Source organism: Osmerus mordax, chromosome 13 (assembly GCF_038355195.1).
Source record: "Osmerus mordax isolate fOsmMor3 chromosome 13, fOsmMor3.pri, whole genome shotgun sequence".
Lineage (NCBI taxonomy): Eukaryota > Metazoa > Chordata > Actinopteri > Osmeriformes > Osmeridae > Osmerus > Osmerus mordax.
The window spans coordinates 3,851,198-3,873,321 of NC_090062.1; the positions used below are offsets into that span (position 1 = coordinate 3,851,198).

General features: G+C 48.7%; 1 protein-coding gene across 1 annotated transcript; it reads right to left on the bottom strand.

The window, feature by feature from the left end:
- Positions 1 to 372: 372 nt before the first annotated feature.
- On the bottom strand, positions 373 to 21,664 carry rras2 (RAS related 2). The gene is made up of 6 exons (XM_067248753.1): positions 21,343 to 21,664; positions 4,316 to 4,403; positions 3,840 to 3,942; positions 2,471 to 2,579; positions 1,261 to 1,379; positions 373 to 1,024 (listed from the first exon to the last, which is right to left on the bottom strand). The coding sequence occupies exons 1-6, from the start codon at positions 21,442 to 21,444 to the stop codon at positions 937 to 939; spliced, it is 609 nt and encodes a 202-aa protein (XP_067104854.1). The 5' UTR covers positions 21,445 to 21,664; the 3' UTR covers positions 373 to 936.
- Positions 21,665 to 22,124: the final 460 nt, after the last annotated feature.

Consider the following 22,124-nt stretch of genomic DNA (forward strand, 5'->3'; position numbering starts at 1 on the left):
TCCAACCTTCAGTATGATCTCTTTGTCAAAAGTTTAAAGTTATTTATTCGATCAAGAAAACCTGATTTTGATAATCAAAAACATATCAGAGAAGCAAACATTTGAATTTTTTTTGCACCATAAATAAAACAATAAGTGTTTGAAATTTTTATAGAGTTTGAAGCCTATTATAAGTCCACAAACCTTACAGTATTTGGCCACATAGATTAGAGCAGCATCCAAACAGCAAAGATGGATCAACTGCATTCCATGGACTGTTAAGTTTTTGTACAGTGTATATATATATAAACTGTATATATATAATCTGTACATACGTGTACACATTTATGTTCATATACTGTATGTCAAACCAAACTCACCAACCTCACTCACTGTACTGTGGCGATTTAATAAGTCATTAAAAATGCACTTTCAAAATCACAACAAATTTCACATATGTACAGTAGCGGATTAGCACATGGAAGTAAAAACAGATATGGCACGACATACAAAATGCTTCCTCACTTCGTCTCTCCCTCTCTAGTCTGATGGACACTGGAAACTAAAAGAAATCTTTCCCCAACATTCTGGATATCATAGATTTCTCATTCAATCTCGGCAAAAGTACAAATGTCACTACAAGGCAAGAGAAGTCCTTCATAATACAAAAAAATGAACTTGTTAAGCTGATTTAAAAGGCAATGTTTAGTGTTGGGACTTTCTCTGTGTGAAATTGATTATTGATGAAGGTAGAGTGGTGTTTGTTAAGATTTGGCTTTGTCAGTATCTTCTAGATATGAAGTCCTGGGGGGCAGCACTTCCTGGTAGCCATGTCAGGAGGGGCTGAACTCATGCACGTGGAGAAGGCAGCGTTTAGTCATCCTTACAGGATGTGATGTCAGGCATGGGGGTGGGACAATTAACAGTAGCTGGGTGAGTGACAGTGATAAGGCCCACTCAGACGATCACACAGTGGCAGCCACTCTTGTCCTTCTCTTTCCTTGTGGGTTCCGGCGACGGTGGGCATTCCTGCTCTTGAAATTTCCTGTAAGGAGGAACACACATAATCAGTCATGAGAAAAGGTTTTTCTTCCATCCTCTCTTTTTATGACAATGAAGAATATGTCTTACAGAAAACATATTTATCATCTTAGTATGAAAGCTCTGTACTTTATTGGGACTGGTGACAGACAGGAGTCAAGTGTACATTATTGTACAGTGGCAGGACTTTGCTGCCCCCTACAGACGTTAGATGGTAGTGGCCAGTGAGCGTCGACATACCTGATAACCCTAACCAGCTCATGGAAGGCCTGGTCTACATTCATACGGATCTTGGCTGAGGCTTCCATGTACGTCACCTTCAACTGCCTGGCCAGCTGCTGACCCTCCTCCTGGGTCACCTGGCAGAGACAAGGGGGCAGACACCGGGAGACGGAGACAGTGGGACAGGAAGACAGGGAGAGACAAGGATAGGTAGACAAGGAGACAGGAACAGGAAGACAGAGAGATAGACAGGGACAGGGGGTAGGGAGATAGGGAAAGCGACAGTGAGACAGGGACAGGGAGGTAGACAGTAGGGTCGACAGGAACATGGAGACGGAGATGGGGCAGATGGACAAAGGTAAAGACATGTCAAAACACCAAAACTGGAAAAGTGTAACACTGGTGGCATCTGCTGGTCAGATGGAGCATTGCATGTTTGGTGGTTTCTTGATGAAAGAACAGAACATCTCCAAAATATTTGGTAGTTGGTTTTGGGAGCTGTTGGTAAACTGTTGAGTTAGGTCTAAAGCATTGAAATACTCATCTCAATTAAGTTCTAAAAATGTATTCACTATAATATCTAACAAGTGTGATAATAATCGCCTCTTGTTTTGCCCTTGGGTATTAATAAACACCATCCCCACATCATCATTAAACACATTAAGCCTGAAAATAGCTTGTGGGAATAACACTACTTACACTACAATTGATGGAAGCCTAAGATGGAAAACTACAAGAACTACTAATCATTTAAGCAGAAAGTCAATTGTATGAATTATATTGAGCAACAGTAAAAACGAATAGAGGTCCTGCGAAATTAAATCAATAAATGCATTTACAAGACAATTTGCATTTAATCAATGCATTTACTGTACAGATAAAAATATGTCAGAATGCCAGTGCAGTGTGTCGCTCATCCCACAGATGGCAATCTAGAGTCATGGAAGGATAAAGCTGCATATCAACAAAGGCCAGAGTGAATGAATCCACCTTCATTTTCACACTCTCTCCTCTTCCTTTACTCCCTGTGTGAGACCATGTTTTTTGTTTTTATTAGTATATCCCTCTTCTCTTCTATCCTAACTAAAGCAAAAGCAGTTCTACCACCACTTTTTGGGTCTTCCAAGCTGTTTACTTGAATATACAAACTAACACATACACACAAGGACTCAAACACACACACACACACACACACACGTGTGTTTGTGCAATGAAGAGGTGTTCTCACCTGCCGCTGCAGTTCTAAGTCTGCTTTGTTGCCCACGAGGATCATGGGAAACTCATCGCGGTCTTTAACCCGGAGGATTTGTCTTTGGAATTTGTAGATTTCTTCAAAGCTGAGAAACAAACACAGGCCAGGCATTATTATTAAAGAGAGAGATGGAGAGAGAGAGATAGAAAGCTAATGGCTTCATGGACTTCACCATCCTTCTCCCTCAGACCTCCCAGGAATGCAGCATATCCACATGAATGAACCCCCCACCCCGCCCCGTCCCCTCCTACACGCCCCCCCCCCTCCCCCCGCAGATGGGGTCACTCTCCCTGTGGATCTTACATGAGGATGATGGGGGGGGGCTGAACTGGGGGGAGAAGCGATGGAGAAGTCAGTCAACTCCTGCGGTGGGGGCTAAGTGGTCTCGGGAGGCTGTGATGAGCGTTACACAGCACAGATAAACTTGTGACAACATTCAGCTCAGGGAAGCCTTTCTAGAAGTGGTCGGGGTCTGACCCTTTCCTTTTAGCATGGTCCAGCTCCCCATTTACTTGAAAGGGGCTCACTTACATAGAAATTCCAACCTAACTGTTTGAACAAAACAGAATATATATATATAAATGTCACCCGGCCCAGAGAGAAGGAAGCTGAGAACAACTCCAAACCCAGGAGGGCAGAAAGGCCGGACCAAGCCCAGCAGACAGCTTAGTGAGCACATAGTAAATCTGGAGGGACTTGACTAATGTAAACTCAGGAAGGAAAAGCTGTTTACAGCATAAACACAGGGAGAGGGGAGGGGGGCCAGGGGGGGGGGGGGGGGCAGGGGGGGAGGGGGCCAGGGGGGGAGGGGGGCCAGGGGGGGAAGGCTGCGACACAACGTTCTGGCTAGGCAGGGACGGGCAGGGGTATTGGAGTAGGGGTGGCAGGGGGGTGGGGAGGGGAGGGGAGGGGGGGGGCTGACTAACTAGCTACCACCACAGCTGTAGGGAGCAGTGCAGAGGGCAGCTCTACATTCTAAGCAGGCAGGCAGAGGCGGGGCTGCCTTCTAAACAAACAGCAGAATCATCCGAACGAGGACGGTTTCAGAGCGAGAGAGAGGAAGAAGAGAACAAAAGACAATGAGAAAGCGCGTGCGGGAGACAGGAAGTGAGAAAGGGAACAAAAGACGAGACTGAGTGGGATGTGTGTTTTCATTTTATGAAAGTGAACAAGGGAGTGATAGAGAGACTACGCAAAAGGGCAGAGACAATCAGAGAAAAATCGAAACGCAGACTGAATATTAAGTATATCGAGAGATGAGTGTGTGTGTGAGAGAGAAAGAGAGAGAGAGACAGAATGCAGAAGAGAAAGGTTTGGCAGGTGAGGTGATGGGGCTGTCACTCACCTTCCTCTGTCAGTGACGGAGAACACCAGCAGGAAGCCCTCCCCTGTCCTCATGTATTGTTCTCTCATGGCTCCAAACTCTTCCTGTCCGGCCGTGTCCAGAACTATCAAACACACACACACACTGTTATACACTCAAATAGACCAAGAGAACAGAAACACAACACTTTGAGGCCAAGCCTAGCTATATTGATAAAAGGTGCATAATACCGTGAGCGTGTCAGTACACTAAAGAGGGTATAGCTCTATTATCCTATTGAGCACAGGTGTTTAGTGTGGTGCATCAGGTGAATTAACTGGCAGTTCATCACTTCCCTGTCAGAAGCTAGAACAGATTCTAGACTGACATCTCCAGTGTCACAGTTGGGAACCTCATATCTGAGTCAATGAAGTCCGTCACGAAAAAGGAATCCTTGTTGAAGGCTGGATTGCGCGGCTTTGATGTTTTGTCTTGCTTGTTGAACTGGATGCACTTACTGTCAAGCCTGGCAGCCCTCTCATCAATCACACACTGCTTCGTATACGAGTCCTCAATCGTGGGGTCATAGTCTGTCACAAAGTACGACTGCAGAGAGGGAAATGGAGAAGGGGAGGGGGGGGGGAGAGATGGGGAGGAGACAGCAAGGGAGACGAGAGTGAATATGACTGGAGATTTGAAAACATGATTCAGGAGGAGACAGATGTGGCAGAGAGCTAAACACGCCTTGGCATGGAATCAGGAAGTCAACACTACGCTCTGTCTCTTTCTCCCTCTGTCCCCTCTCCCTCCCTCGGTGTCTCTCTCTCCATCTGGGTCTGTCTCTCACCCTCCTCACTCTAGCTCTCGCGTTTCTCTCTCTCTCTCACTCGCCCCTTTCTCTCAGCTGTGTCGTTAAGTAACAGAGAGCTCAAAGAGTGTCTGTGTGACCTTGACTGCTATCGTGCAGGAGATACACAAAAAAAGTGTCCGTTTGTTTCAAGACAAAAGGTAAATACTGTGTCATGTGACCCTCCAGCTCAGTCAGGGTGTCAGAATCAGACACATGGGCCACCTCTCGTGTTTTTGACAGAACATCAAATCCAGCTTTTGTGTTCCGGACCCTTTGATTTCCTCGAAAAACACATTGACGAACACAAACTACTTTCAAAGCTTGCTGATGATACGTTAAACACTACCACTGTGCTTTGCTGTGTGATGGTCTTCCAGCACCCTAACTATGGGGGTGGAGCTAGCAAGTGGGCATGTTGGGGGAGCTCTATGGGGGGTTGGGGGAGCTCTATGGGGGGGGTTGCATTTTTCACATTTTTCCCCTGTTTAGTGGGCCTCTCTCTTCTCCTGGGAGGCTGGTTAAGTGATGACAGCTGACAACTATGTACACAGCATGTCCTCCATGGTGAACCCATCCACCATGCACTGGCTGACCCTGAGCTAAAGGAACTGACCCCACAAACAGGTAGAAACACTCAAGACCTTGACATGACCTTGGTATGACCTTTAATGACCTGAGTACCCAGGGTGTTGAGTCAAATTCATTGCATACTGCGTTCCTTTAGCAGACATGTTTAGCCCCCCCCCCAAAATCTCCTTTTCCAGATCCAGAAGAATCATTTTCTTGAGGTACATTAAACTATGCCTTGTTGGTGTACAGACTTGAGCAGCTGACTGCCTGATTGAGTATGAATATGCAGTGTCAGCAAAGACAGAAGATAAACATGAACTTTGTGAATCTATTTTCTCCCCTCTGCGTCTCCTCCTCCCTCTACCCACTCCTCTCTTTCTCTCTTGATCTCTCTCTCTCTCTCATTCTCTAGCACCTACTCTTCTTTCCTACAGGATCTTTCCCACTCTTGAATAGACCTTGCATATCTTTTCGATCTCTCCGCCTCCTATGCACACAGCACCTCTCCACTGAGGAGAGGTGCTGTGTGACACTGTGCTTGTGTCTCTTGCCGTTCTGTATGCGGCTCATGCTGGCCGTGTCACGTCCACTCACAACTGTTCAATAATGCATTAGCAGCACTGCCTATGGATGATGTTCCACTGCACTGCACTGACTGCCATGTGGCTGGAGAGAGAGAGAGAAAGAGAGAGAGAGAGTACGGAGAAGGAGAGGAAGTGAGGAGAGAAAGAATGAAAACAGAGTCTATACATGAAGAAAGACTAACAGCATCTCTCTCACCCTCCCTTGCTAGATAACCGTCCTCCAGCCCCAGAGAACCCCTCACACTCTCCTACTCTCCATGGTCTCTCCACTAAGCCAGCCCGGCGTAACTTAACTCTGCCAGAGTCAGTAGAGCCTGGCTGGCCCCCTCAGACCTCTGGTTCCCATGAGGCATGAGCCACCAGCTGCAGTCGGCCCCAGCCTCATCTCCAGGCCCCAGCCCCAGTCTCGTCTCCAGGCCTTAGCTTCATCTCCAGGCCCCAGCCTCGTCTCCAGGCCCCAGCTTCGTCTCCAGGCCCCAGCCTCGTCTCCAGGCCCCAGCCTCGTCTCCAGGCCCCAGCCTCATCTCCAGGCCTCAGCCCCAGCCTCGTCTCCAGGCCCCAGCCTCATCTCCAGGCCTCAGCCCCAGCCTCGTCTCCAGGCCCCAGCCTCATCTCCAGGCCTCAGCCCCAGCCTCGTCTCCAGGCCTCAGCCTCATCTCTAGGCCCCAGCCTCATCTCCAGGCCCCAGCCCCAGTCTCGTCTCCAGGCCTTAGCTTCATCTCCAGGCCCCAGCCTCGTCTCCAGGCCCCAGCCTCGTCTCCAGGCTCCAGCCTCATCTCCAGGCCTCAGCCCCAGCCTCGTCTCCAGGCCCCAGCCTCGTCTCCAGGCCCCAGCCTCATCTCCAGGCCTCAGCCCCAGCCTCGTCTCCAGGCCCCAGCCTCGTTTCCAGGCCCCAGCCTCGTCTCCAAGCCCCAGCCTCATCTCCAGGCCTCAGCCCCAGCCTCGTCTCCAGGCCCCAGCCTCATCTCCAGGCCCCAGCCCCAGCCTCATCTCCAGGCCCCAGCCTCATCTCCAGGCCCCATCCCCAGCCTCGTCTCCAGGCCCCAGCCTCAAGCTCAACCCCTGGGTACGTCATCATCACTCCCATGAGTCAGACCACATCTACAGGAATATGGTGAACACCATGGCCAGGAATACTTGTGATAGATGATCATATTGCTCATTATACATTAGTGTCGTCATCATTCAACAGGATTCCCAACAGGGCCAAGTGAGAGGTGCCTGGATATGGAGCCAACAAAATGACAGTCTTTCAGTATGGAAGATTACAGAAGGGTAGAGAAACAGGTAGACATCAAGAGGGGAACTGGAGATGATGACAGGTTCCAGTATTCAACTCTTGTTGCCATGACAATACTGGACAGGTACTGCAGGGCAGAGCGGACATCTGAAACTGTCCAGAGTGTTCAGAGACTCAGTCTACTGTGTGTGACACAAACACACACACTCACCTATCCATCCATCAACCCCCCACCGTGGTCTGTTTGAGTGAGCAGTCCACTGACCTTTCATCTCATCATCACAGGCGCCAGCAGGAAATAGAAACATTATACGTGTGTGGGTGTGGGATGTGTGTGAGACAGAGATAGAGAATGTGTGATCAGGTTAATGAAAGCAGCACAAGCATGACTGATGTCTAGTGGAGAAGTCAAGTACTATACAGTAGAGGCGAGGATGAGAGGGAGGGGAAAGTAGAGTCCAGTAGAGTAGACGATATGTGAGTAGAATACTGCAGAGTAAAGTAGAAGATAAGAGAGTACAGTAGACTAGAACAGAGGGTAAGAGAGTAGAGTACAGTCTAGTACAGTAGAGTAGAGGATACAAGAGTAGAATACAGTACAGTACATTAGTTGAGTGAATTACAGTAGAGTAATGGATTAGAGAGTACAGTACAGTGGAGTACATTAGAGTAGAGTACAGCAGAGTAAAGTAGAGTAGGTATTAGTACAGTGGAGTACAGCAGAGTAGATAATAGTACAGTAGAGTACAGCAGAGTACAGTAGACTACAGAATTGTACAGTAGAGCACAGCAGAGTAGAGCACAGCAGAGTATAGTAGATAACAGTACAGTAGATTACAGTATAGTGAAGTACAGTAGAGTACAGTATAATACCGTACAGTATAGTAGAAAATAGTACAGTAAAATACCGTACAGTATAGTAGAGAATAGTACAGTAAAGTACTGTACAGTACAGTATAGTAGAGAATAGTACAGTAAAGTACTGTACAGTACAGTATAGCAGAGTTGTTCCTGCCCCACCCAGCCCTCTCGGTCCAGCAGGAAGGAAACTCCACCTCCACTGCAGGGCAGTCTGCCCGGCAGCCCTCTGAGTGGGGTGATGTCACTTCATCCACACCTCCCATCCACCCACTGAAGACCACTGACACTCATTTCCAGTGTAGCGTTCCAGCAACACACCCCACCCACTCACATTCTGCACATTCACACTAGGAAAACATTAGGGGCCTGTTCGCCGTGAAGAAAGGGCTAGTGGATGACTCTCAGCTGCAGCTTCAGAGTGTGTGTGTGTGCACGTGCCTATATGTTTGTCATGGAGTAATATTGTACCGAGGAGTTGTCTCTCAGGATTACAGCTGCTACGACAGAGCAGAGTCTGAGAAACAATGAAACAAATCCAGTATTGCAACAGACTGGCAGGCTGCATGGCTGGCTGTATGGCTGGCTATATGGCTGTATGGATGGATGACTAGTTGGCTGGCTGGATGTATGGCTGGCTATATCATGGCAGGCAGGCTGGCAGGCAGGCTGGCAGGCAGGCTGGCTGGCTGGATGTATGGCTGGCTATATCATGGCTGGCAGGCAGGCTGGCAGGCTGGCTGGATATATGGCTTGCAGGCTTGTCTCCACCAACGGGAAAACAAGGATACGTGTAGGCATGCAATAAACGCCATGCTCACACTGTGCACCCACTTCCTCACCACGCAAACAGCTCTAGCGGCGCTAAATATAGAAGCTTTCTATCTCAGACAGACATCCCAATCCTTTGGGTTGCAGTAGTCTGCTGCTGTTACCGGCTGATGCACAATCACACACAGAGAAGTTTGTTTTCAGATTCAGCACTGTGGATGAAACTCTGGGATTTCTTAGAAAGAAAATACCCAAGGCAATTCATGAATAAAAACATACATATTTGAGGAAACTGTTCTGCCTGCCTACTGGATTAGAATAGCTGTGAACACAGTTGGCTGACGCAAGTAGACATCATTCCTCTTTGGAGTTAATTGCCCCGCGTGCGTGCCCCTCACGCCCTCAGAGTGTTCACAGTCCTTGACTTGGAAATGAGGAGCTGGAGTTTTCCTAATGAGAGGATGTAAAGTCAAAGCTAGTTACAAAGAATGGCATCTCCAAAGAAATTCTGCAAACTGCTGCACTTTATATCATCCCCCTGTCCCGTGCGCTACCGCCCTCTTACCCAAGTTTGAACGATTCAAGACCCGGCCACTGGTTCTGCTGACACGGCGAGTCCAAGCTTGCCCGGGAGGAGGGGTGGAGGGGTGGGGCAGAGCGTAGCGGTTGGTGGGGGGCGGTGTCTCTTGGATGACAGGCGCATGGTGCCATTTGTCAACAGGGCTTATGGGAAGCCAGTTCAGAGTGCAGCCATTTCAATTAAGCGCAGGCTAAGAAGCTAGCCAAGTATCGGCCTGCTAGCCGGGCAGAGAGAGAGAGAGCTAGTTATAGTGTGGATGTTCCTTCACCTCTTCTTTCTCATATTGTCAACCACAGCACCACGTCTGTTTCCTGGATACCATTGTATATTTGCAGATACAGCCCATTGATGACATGACCCATACGACTACGATGTCTCTCTCTCTCTTTCTCTCTGAACTTCATCTTCTCATCTGCACCGTTTCACTGGAGAGTTCAGGCGTGCCAGGCGAGCTCCGGGATGAACCCGGGAGCGCGCGGTCCAGTGGCGGGGTGCTAAGCCCTCTCTGATGCTTCTAAAAGCATTGATGTGAGGCTGTTCCACAGCCTTTCTGGAATGTGCTTCATGGCTGTTGGCTAGGACAGCTTAGCAGTGGCAGGGAACTGGAAACACCTTTTTTTCAAGAGGGTAGAAGAGGGCCCTCTCTCATGCTAGGCCGTGACTAGATCATCGAGATCAACAGTCCTCTTCACTGTATTTAGCATGCTTATCTTCACAAGGCCAGGTCTATTGATAAGAATGTGTTCTGAGCACTTGGTGTTCTTTTTCCAGAGTTGTAGTCCATCAGAGTTCACCTCAGTTCCCAGGCTTGTCTCATTCATACTGATAGGCCTCTGAACTATGCTCCACAGCTGTCTTTGCTAGAGGGAGTAGACAAACACCTGTAAACAGAGAGCCTGAATGGAGCCATGTGTGGACTTCCTGTTAACCACCTCCCCTCCAGGGCTAACCTCTGGTGACCCTGTGAGATCGGTCGGGCCGCGAGCAGCCGTCAGTAATCAGCGGTCAACAGCCACCATTAGGGGTCAACGTGAAGCAGATGGATGTTTAGGGGAGCTCTGCGTCCGATTGGAGCCTCCCGAACAGCCACATCCCCCCTCTCCCATACCCTCCTCCCACCCCTCCCTCCCTCGGTTACGTCCCCCCTCTATCCCTTCCCCTCCCTCCCTATATCCTATCCCTCCCACCATGTCTGACTCCATCTCTCTAGAGACAGGAGTTCCAGCCAAGTGCAGCCTTACAATTTGTGTTTCGTGTGTGAGTAAGAGAAAGAGAGCGAGGGCGACAGCGAGAGGAAGAAAGGGAAAGGGAGAGAGAAAGAGAGCGAGGGCAAGAGCGAGAGGAAGAAAGGGAAAGGGAGAGAGAAAGAGAGCGAGAGGAGGAAAGGGAAAGGGAGAGACAGAGCGACAGAATACGAGAGTGAAAGGCCTCTTCCTGGGGAAACACCCACTTTTCCCATTAGCTCATGCACACCAGAAAGGTCAATTATTCAATAAGTAATACGGGGGAGAAAGCATGACACGAGGCCGCCCCCTTAGAAGGGCACGAGGGATGGTTCTCCTCACACTCAGACGGGCCTTTAGCACACTCCCATGTTTCTTTTCAAAACAGCAGGACTTGTGCAGCCATTGGGAGTTCAACATTTGCTCCACTTCCACCTCCCTGAGCCATCTCACCACATTCAAATATGTACTTGTTATCTCATACAATGTTACACATGTACTACTACTAACATCATACAACGTCATATGCACATACGACGTTACATATGTACTAGTAACTTCATACAGTCCCCAAATAACAGAAAAAGTGGAGGAAATTAACCTACAGGGATTCTACAGCCCTTTACCTTCCTAAATCCCAGATCAATAACCTGATCCCTGAATCCGTTGTTGCCAAAGTTGCTGCCTTGCTCTCCCAGAGCCCAACAAGACAGCAGCCGTGCTGTCTCCCAGGCCGACTGGCTATCCTCATAGCGCTGGAACCATCCAGGGCCACAACCACAGCACCGTGCATCACCTGCCTGGGGGATGCATCTGGCGTCCAGCTGGCCTGGTCACCACCCAGGTTCAATACAGTCACCAGCGGGGAAGACCTTTCTGTCCCCTGGCCCCCCCGGAGCACTTCTGGTGGACGGTGCATAGTTCCTGTCGAGTCTAAAGCAGGCGGAGGTAGCTTTCATGAACACCTCCCAGTCAACCAGGCTTTCACTGGGTACTAGTGTTAGCCCCCCTGCACTCAATTTCCCCCTCCCCCCCCCCCTGTCTGCCTCCCCTGCCTCCATTTTCTCTAACCCTTTACCTCACCTCCCCTGCCCCACTCACCCCCTGGCCTCAGTGGCATTATGACTTCAATCAGCCAGCTAAATATCACCGTGCTGGACTTTGGGCGCGTTTGAACCCACTCAAAGGGTCTGCCATCAAAGAGGTCGCCATTAAAAGGCCCCTCTCCCCAAGTCAGCCGGCCAGCAGAGCTCAAAGCGACACAATACATCCAACAGCCTCTGTTCATCATGACGGCCAGTGTCCACAGCACAACCTGTTTCTCTGTGCCTCTGTTTCCCACCTTAAGCGTGAGTTTGAGGGTAACGGGAAGGCAGTTTACGATCCATTTCATGCCCAGGATTTGGACACGGTGCTGTTCACAGACACAGCGCTTTGTGAACAGGATTGGGGGGCTGCCGCTGTCCAATCTTGTGACATCGGCATCAGACCCACAACACCCCGCGCCGCCGCCCAACCACCCCCCCCCCCCCCCCCTCACCCCCCGTCCCCCAGCCCATCACAGTAAGCTTGCTCTAAGCCCCACCATTGTGGTGTTGTTGATGCAGGCTTCTCGTGGCCCTTCCGAGGTTTTGCTGTGAGGGGCAGAAACTAAAGAGTTATTATGATAAAAGTCCCGTCGGACACAGTTAAGCCCTTACCAACCCAGCCCACCCCCCCATCCCCCACACCCCCCCTCCCTCCTGCACCCAGTCACACACACACACACACACACACATCACACCACCGCCGTGTTCTGCTCCACTGACTCTCCGTCAATGGTGGCTTTTGTGAATGCGGCCGAAGTTAGGCACTCATGTGACACCAGATCTGAGCCGCAATCGTTCAGGAAATAAGGCAACATGTCCTCAACCAGACAAGTAAAACAAGAGTGTGAATGCATAACACTGACTGTTAATACCCTTATCTGGTGCCCTCACCAGCGGATGTTCCCACGTTCTGGACAGAATATCTACGAACTTGTGAGAAATCCCACAATGTTCTCGGAGAAGATCCAGATTCAAACCACATCCTCCTCAGCAAGCCACTCAGATTGCCGGTATTTGCAGTAAGGATGGCAGACATGTTAGCTGTGTTGACACTTACATGTAGGCCATAACTCCCCCAATTCCTTCCACCCCTGCCACCTATTTTCAGTGGTATACTGGTAGGACACAATAGATTCAATTTGCATGATTTATATTTGACTGCACTCCACCTAACGTACTCCTCTTCCTGTTTGAATCTAGAGCAGTGCCAGTGCTACCCAGTGGATTTGCATTAGCAGGGTGCTGCTCCAAGCTGCATGCTAGCTGTGTGCTGGGTTATGTGGCATGTCTTGGCAGGGTGTCAGAAACGCAACAGAAACATTACCGTTTAAGGCCAGCACACACACACACGCACACACTCCACATATACTCATACTCCATACACACACCAAGTACACACATACCCCCCCCCCCCACACACACACAAACACAGACAGCGGAAATGTATTACCTTAGCAGGAGGCTCCTCATAAATAAGAGCTAATGTCCGCTGCTCTCTGGCGCACGGGGCAACTTTCCCGCCTTCCTGGGCACTGTTCCACCTGTCATGCCACTCCCCCCCACCACCACCACCAGTCCATGCAAGCCCCCCTGGCCAGCATTAGGATAAATATAGGTGATACATTTCACTTCCACAATCCATTCACATTGATGAAACATGAAGTGGGTGTGAGCAAAGCTAAATCAAACAAAGACCCGGCCCTCTCGGATCCCATGTCCACAAACTTTCACAAAGCCATTAGCATGACTGACGGACGGGCTTGTTGGTGTGACGGGCCCTCAGCTCTCTGGCTAGTCTGACCCAGGGGATGTTCAAGAGGAGTGTTTGGGTTAGACATACCAAACATTTATGAAACCCACTTGTGAGGCAGCTGAAGGCCCGCTGTGCTATCACTTGTGCCAGTTGAACTGTGCTGTGTCTCTCATCTGTGTTTGTTGAGACCAACTGATAGGCTGAGTGTATACAGACACACAGAGAACCACAGAACCCTCAGATCACCATAACACCCAGTCACAGCAGCTGTTGGCCTCTCTGCTCCTTCTCCCAGCCCCCTGGAGGACTGACCCCAGACCAGCAAGCCCTATCCCTGCTCCAGCCTCCATCATTACCACATACAACAACAGACTTTGGACCAGCTGTTTGCGGCGGACACACAGCGCCGGGCAACAGAGAGGGAGCAGGTCTGTCATCCGTGCTTCCCCTCCCGTCACCTGTCAGCGGAGCTGCTCTGTGCCTCGGCACACCTGTTAGGAGCCAGGTGTCCGCCTGGAACACACCAGGCCCAGCCCAGCTGTCTGGCCAGAGTCTGCTGGCAAGTGCCAAACGGACAGAGCCACAGGGTTTGCCATCGAGAACCAGCCCCCTCCAAGCACCCCCCACCGCTTCCTAGCTCTAGTCAAATCCACTGGTGACTTGAAACAAGGACTAGGCCGTAAAGTCCCACTCTTTTTATAATGCCTTTTAGCGTGAGTGGGTAATTAAAAACCGGGATTTATCATGGCGTACAGGAAATGCATGTTGACACAGTGAATTTATACTGTAGCACATAAACTGCGGTGGGCTGGACAGTGAATACACAAGCGCCACATCAGGAGGTTTTCCCACAGCAATGTTGTTGTTGTATGATGCTTAGATGTGAGGTAGGACACTGTGGCAGATCATTCAGCAGCAGGGATGAATGGAGCAGGATTAGCAAAAGCAATGCTCCAGGCTCCCAAAAGTACCCACAGATCTCTGTCAGTCAGCCAGTGAGTCTGGCTTTTAGGACCAAATACAGTACTCCGAAAGCAAAATCACACAGAGGCGTTTGCAAGTACATCCGATTGTGTTTTATTTCGAGACAGTGTCCCTAAAGGAACAACTGTCATTCACCGCTTGAAGACCGGTTCTGTGAGCTCTTACGGGGTCTACCGGTGTGATCGACAGTGACATTGTTACGTCGAGTGCAGCCGTGAGCTTGTGGAGAAAAGGAAAGCAAAAACAAACCCAGAGGCAAAATATAGGCTGTGGGGCCTGTCCAGTCAGTAACTGACACTGCTGTGTTTGTTGTTGCAGGCAGCCTACAGTTAACTGCACCTCAAAGCAGCACGGTATCACAGTCTTCCTTCAGTCTTCCCTCCTCCCTCTGTCCTCTCTCTCTCTGTGTCCGTTCGGAAGAGCTAAGGAGGAGCGAGGCGGACAGGCAGACAGACAGAACCAGAGAAAGACACACCTCTAGTGACCACAGCAAAAAGCGTGTCAGAAAATACCTCAGGGAGTCTTTTGTGATGTCATCTGATTAGCAACACAGCCTCCTTCATGGCTCCCAGCTGGGAGATCAGAGGGAAGGGGAGAGGAGATTTGGGAGGTGTGAGGCGGACCCAGGCGCTCACGCCGTCCTGCACCTGAGGGTGAGTTGTCACGGTGACCAAACGCTGGCGAAGCAAAACGCACAGCCTCAACAAACCACAAAACATGCCGTTGGAAATGATGAAGTAAGCCATTTAGCTGTTCCGCAGTTCTACAGAATGACCTCACCCCCTTCCCCTCCACACCCCTATCCCCCTACCTACCCACCCAACCCCTTTTCCTCATCCGACGTCAAGTGGTTCCATTATCCGAAAGACTGAGCGCAATCCATCGCTGTTATGGATACGGCCGCATCGATCCGAACTGTACGATGACGCGGCCACGGCGGGCGGGGGGGGGGGGCGGGGGCAGGTCACCGAGGCCATCCACGCACGTCAGGGTCCCGCTTGCGTTCTGACAACCCCCCCCCCTCGCCAGGGTACGTGACGACGGAGGAGAGGAGAGGCCAGGGGGGCAAACTGGGAAGCAGACACCGTGTCTCGGAGCAGGGAGATGGGAGGCATATGTTCACTCTGTGCAGACCATTAACTGTGACACAGCCTCGGGCAGGCAGCCTCGCTCGAATCTGTTCCTATTCATGCTCGGAAGTGATTACGTGAACAGAAACACGCGCACGTTGGATCGTCTCCCATGCAATGCAGACGCAGTCGCACCAAGTTTGTGGAGCCGTGTCGTGAATGTTGAGGGGGTGAAGGAGTGGAAATAGAAACGGAGAACGTTTGAGCACCGAAACACACTTAGGTGGAAGAAAAACCTTGTCGGGTTGAGATATATCTCACCTCGTTGAGGTCTTTTGGGACTAACTGTCAATCCAAGTTGTTTTTAAAGCTGCGTGTGTGCAACCGAGAGATGAAGCTGTGTGTCTTCCTGTGGTTAACACATGCAGTAAACAGGATAAGCTCAAGTGTAGCCCCTTAAAAGCCACATGAGTAAATACAAAGACAGAAAACAAGAGAAAATAAGAAAGAGAGAGAGAGGGGGGGGGGGTGGACTACCACACAACATACAAACACACTGGCAAAAAGCTATTTTTGAGTAAGTACTGTAACCGAAACTATCAACAGCATAGTTAAACTCTAAATGTGTTGGCTTTGACAGGTCAGTCCCTTGCCCCTGCCGGTCAGTCTATGACTATACATGGGGATGGGGGGTCAGGGTTTGATACTGATAACATGAAACATCTCTTGCCCTCAGCCGGTCGGGTCACGGAGTTCAGTCCCAGGAAGCCAGTGTGCGAGCCCGGTCTATCTCTGGAGCTTACACTCACAACACAGAGGGTGAAACCATTCCCACCCCCACCCTCCTCTGGGACATTCCTTTGGTCTGCCCCATGGCACTGTGCCAGATTCTAGACTGTTACCAGGACAACAGGGAAGTGGTTCTTCATAAACTTTGAAATTGAGCCCAGTTTGTCTCCGTTGTCATCGCGGATACACAGTAGGATGACTCCTGGCAGGGGGATCTCTGGAGCCCTCCCCAATTCACCTGGTTGTGTATCAAGCCTCTACTCTGTATGTGTTTACTCTAAACTTGACTCAGTACAGAAACCTGACTCTATCTCTCTGTCTGTTGGCACATCAACACTGAACCTGATTTCAGCTCTAACGTCCTAATTGGTCAGCGGGTTGAGTCGCCAACCGCCAATCCTCCAGTGGAAATTTTGCTCCAGTCTTTATTCCTGATTTATCCTTCTGTTCTGATCAAATGCTCTGTATGGTTAATGTCCACTTCCAGGATGGTATGACATCATTTTAACCACAACATACTTATGTAATTGAAGCTGTACTCACAATTCATTTGCGCAGATGAAAAACATAGGCCTATTTTATTTGTTCATTAAAAAAAGTCATGAAATGCTGTTCAAATGACAAAATCCAATAAAACAGAACGTTTTATGACGATAGGCAGCGGAGACCAGCCGTCTAAAAGCACGGGAGTTGACTTGTTGTTTTAGTGGCTTATAGAGGAGACTTTCCCGCTCTCGGATCACTTCCCAGGAACGCTCTGTCAGAGAGCCAGCTCTGTGAGAAACCAACAGGTGACCCTCCTGCAGGGCTAAACCAACAACCGTCCCTCAGCACCCGCCTTGGCTGCCACTCCAAACACACACACACACTTACGTGGACAAATACACACACGCATGCCCACACACACTCTACCCAAACAGCCTAGTAACGTTAATCCCTGTTTATCTATAAACCATGTAAAGCAAGGCTGAATGTCATTTGTTTTCGGTGCTCAGTTTGAAGGCATGAGGTAATCCATTTCCACGAAGGAAATGGAAAGCTAAAATGCAACTGTTTTGCTTCACGTATCATTGGTATGGTATGTGACGTATTACTGGGTAAGGTTGAAGCATTCTATGTCCAAAAATAGGTTTCAAGTGTGCTGCATTGAATACTGCCTGGTCTTCAAGCACCTTGTGCTGTGTGTGGAAATGTTACCTGCACACACACACACACCATCAATACTGCACAAACTTCTCTCAGTCAGAAAGCTGTGTGTTTTTCGGGGAAAATGTGCATGCCAAAACCCTCATCGCTATTCTTTCCCTCTCTAAAGCACACACACACACACACACACACCACTACCGTCATTAGAGCACCTTGCTTCCACATACCATGCAAGGACAGGCCTCCATCTTAATCTCTATTTATTCAATTACTGCTCGGGACAACATTCCTGCTCGATGACCTCATACCTCAGTAATGGGAACCAAGCCACAGATAGAGGGGAGGCGAGGGGAAGGGGGGAGGTAGAGATCAAGTGCTCCTTATGCGTAAGAGATCCTGTAATGGTGTGTAGATAATGTGCCAGGCCTCCATTAGTCTGGATGCTGTTCGCTTCAGACAGGAGGGAGGCCACAGCAGCAGCTAGCAGAGGCCCAGCGATAAGAGCAAATACTAGCAGGAGGGTGAGAAGGGGTAACACTGCTGGCCAATCTGCTGAAGGAGGCCATACCATCCCACTCCCCCCCCCCCCCCCTCCAGAATACCTGAGCTGCTTCTGATAACCTCCGTGGCCCTGACATGACACCTACCCTCGTAGCTCCTCCGTCCCCGTCCCAGAGTCGCGCGTGACTCATATTTTCCGTCCTACGTCTCGGTGACGTCATGCTCCGCCACACTGGCTCCTGTCAGATGACTCACTGTTATGTCACCGACGCCCCGGCTATGCTGAGCGACCGAGCCCCAACAGCTCCCAGCGGTGACCTGTCGTTCTGCTATTGTCATGGTGACCTCATTCCTCTTCCCGGGAGCACGCCTTCGAGTGACCGGAGGATCTGACCCGGACTGTTCCGGAGCAGAGCTGAAGAAAGGCTTTCCTCTCCACATTCACGACGGCCGGGTCTGCCTTGTTCTGAGGACATAGGCTTTACATTCCGCAGCATATTCAACACATCTCTGTTCAACGTTTTTTTTTCCCACAATGACGTCAGTCCTTGCTTTTGCCAACGACTTCACCTTATTTGATCCAGTCACGTTCACACACCCTATGCCCCCCCCCCACCCCCACCTCTCCTAGGGATTGTGTTTTCCCATTCAGCTCTAGGAGCTTCTCAGAGAATGAACAGGAGTGGATAGACTTCCTTTTCCAAAGGCCCAGATTCCGGATGTCCCATCATTAACCCGACATGACTCAGGCTGCACTCTCCCCCTCCACTCCACCACCCTCCCTCAGAGCTGGATGGGAAAGCCTTGACTCAACAGCCAGCTGTGAGGTTTTTCCCCTGGCAAGGGAAACTAATAGAAAGCTCTGGAATAGGACGGCTGTGGATCATGTTTCGCGCTCACACTCCATAAAACTACAGCTCGTCTCTTAAGATCACATTACCCCACAGACTAGGGGGCTGAAAGCGTGAAAGTGGTTTGCAAAACACAAACTCAGTTAAAGATGTCTGATAAAAGATTTTTTTGCAATATATCTTACTATTGTCCTTTTTCTCTTTCTTCATCTAAATCGCATTACACAGATTCATACGCAACAGTTCAATTGTTATTTTATTCCATCGTAATAAGTCAACTATTTCAGTCGTCAAATAATTCACTGAGTCATTTCAGCTGCAAAACACGTGTTTACATGTGAGACCCACAAAAGCTTGCAATCCCCCCGTCGGAAAATATCATACAAGGTCTCTGCAATGGCAATACTTATTTTGGTATGACTACTGCACTTCAGAAGACCTGCTCAGAGCAACAAGTAACTCATAATAATGATTTAGGCTATAAAGCTCAAGCAGTTATTTAGCCAGCTGCAGACTAACACAACTAAGTTCTCCTGGGTATGACTGGGGCCCTCTTCCCACCCAGGTCCAGATTTCAACTAGGTCCAGTTTACTGACTGCTTGGGTGGCACTGGACCTATTAGAGACCCCTTTCTCTGTTGCGAGACTGTAGCGCCTGCTCTATCGTAAAGGTAACTTTCCAAGCAAGTTTGCATATCTGGACCATAGCTTACTAAGGAGTCTGGGAACATATGGACAAGCATATATTCAATAGGGAGACTGCAAACACTTAGAATGCACTGTATCCCTTTTCTCGAATGAAAACCGTCAAAAGTGGGTCTGCACACTGACTGTGATCCGCGTGAAACAACAAAGGGCTCCAAGACGGCTCTGTTGCCATGACAAAGCAATCATCCAGAAAAGAACAGTATGAGTGGCAATCACGCAGCTGCAAACTGATGCCCTGGCCAAAACGCTTCCCTTGTTCACAAACAACATCCATCATCTTTTCAAAACTCTACTTCTGTGACTTCATGCCTGACTTCAATAAAACAACAGCCGCCGTGTCCCATAGTTATTATCGACATGCCCCTGTTGGAAACTAGGAAATAACGCAATATAATCATGTTATCGTGATCATGGTAATACTGTCGAATTCTACAGTAGCCCAGTTCCCAGTTAGGACAGTAGCAATATCATAATAAAACATGTTTCATGTGTAAAATGAGGCCTGGCCATGGTCTACAGTCTCTTGACAACTGCCAGGGATTTGGAACAACAGTAATTGAAGGGTTTCATTGTACCATGTGAATACAGAATGCCTGAATCCAGTGGGCAGTAATCTGATCCCTCTAGCCATGGTATAGATTTAATGAGCTTTTTGAACCTTTATTAGTTCTTCACAGTCACAACAGCCCCTCCTCACCCCTTCAGCACGTGCTGCCCCACTATGCGCTGTCACTTTGGATATGCAGCTGCCAGCCATGCATCTCCTGGAAGAGAAACCTCACGCAGATTCCTACAGAAACGCAGAGGACCTCTGCTGTGTTATAATATAAAAGGGGTCTTCCATTTCCAGTCATTTCCCATGTATGTATGTATGTGTGTGTGTGTGTGTGTGTGTGTGTGTGTGTGTGTGTGTGTGTGTGTGTGTGTGTGTGTGTGTGTGTGTGTGTGCGTGTGTGTGTGTGTGTGTGTTGGAATGCCATTGACAAGGCTGTAAAAGACAACTGTGGAAGGGTAAACCTTTGGCTTGATGAGCAACTGTTAAAAAGCAGCAGCTGTCTTTTTCTTGCAACTGTTTCTTCTACACCCGGGATTGATATTTATTAATTCTGTACATGTTAGACACACACATCAATATTCAGTTAAAAGAAAACTTTATGTAAAGAGCTGCCTTCTTGTGATGAAATGTAACATTTACACGAAAGGACTTACAGTAACAGGGAATTGACGTGACAGTTTATATCAGAGAATGATGTTAAAGCACAGCAAGGCCCTCAAGTTCTGCTATTGTTTAAAGCAAGAGTGGAGTCGCGCTGGGTGGCCAATCCAATGGTGGCCAGTGATTTGTGTCTATGCTACAATTTCTGTCATGAAGCTTCGTGTGACGTATTTTGATCGTTCAACACAAAAAAATAGTTTCACACAAAAATACATGTTTTGCTTGGTAGGAAATAGGTCAACATTTACCTATCTCTTACCTACATGTCTTTTACAAACGCTCGTAAACATATCAAAGTCTCAGAACAGAGCACAAATAGGCCTAATTATGTTAAGTGTATGAATTCATAATCCAGCTCTTGCAAATAAGACCATATGCAATGCAATCATATGCTGTCATTGACTTAACAGTGGTCTTTTCAAGTTAAAAACTGTAAATCTGTGTGTATCTCAGAATTCGCATTTCTTCACATGCAATATTCGTTCACTGTGAGACAGCACTGAATACGTACACTACGCTATTTGTATGTAGCTGCCAATATGCAGATGGTGTTTAGAAACCTCCTTCAAAGACTCCATAAATTCCGTAGTTTAAAAAAAAGGAATAAGAAGCAGGCCTATTCTGCGAACAGGCTGTATTGCGAGAAGAAAATCAGCCCCGCATCCGCTGTAGGGTCCACATTCTCATCAGCTTCCCCTCCCGAATTTCCACATATTCAGAGCAAAGTGTTTGTAGAAATGATGACAAATATTAGTCTACTGACCTGGATAAATTGGATAGTTAAGGCTGACTTTCCAACACCGCCACCTCCAACCACAACCAGCCGATACTTCTCCTGCACCGAGCCGTCCTTCCACCCTGCCATCGAGGACACACTTACGCACTCGCCGCTGCCTGAACACCAGTGAGCAGACACCCACTTTTCAATGAAAGGCCTGCAGTTGAAAGAATGGAGCGCAGAAAACGCGAGCTAAAAGAATAGCCAAAATATAAACTTGGCTTTTATCCGTTCAAAGACCGGGAAAGCGGAATTTGCTAACTGCTCACTGCGCTGTACGGACGCTTCTCCATACGCCCCGCAACAGTGTTTCAGCCACTGCGTTGTAGATGTGAAACAGATAGGAGTAATGAGTGAGTTCAATACAAATGTCTGTCGCTAGGGGCACTTTCTAGACTGTTGCCTAATTTAAAAGCTACTAGGGATCTCACTTCAACCAGGCTGAACTGAACCTAGATTTCCCGAGACTATTATTTAATACACGTTAATATACGGCGAATAATGATATATGGGTTATAGCCTACTTACCGAAGTATGCACGCTGTCATTATAGGCTAAACTGTCAGTAGCGTAGGCCTATTTATTTAGTTTTCTTGTCATGAAAGCTTCATAAAGATAAGATTTTAGTGTTTATATTTTTTTTATGGATTGTCTAGGCTACACATTATTATTTGATATAGTAATGTGTTATTGAAATTCAGCCAGATCCAACAGCTATTCACACATCATGTGGGTGAAGGTGCTGGATGGGAGGTGTTGGGCTCTGT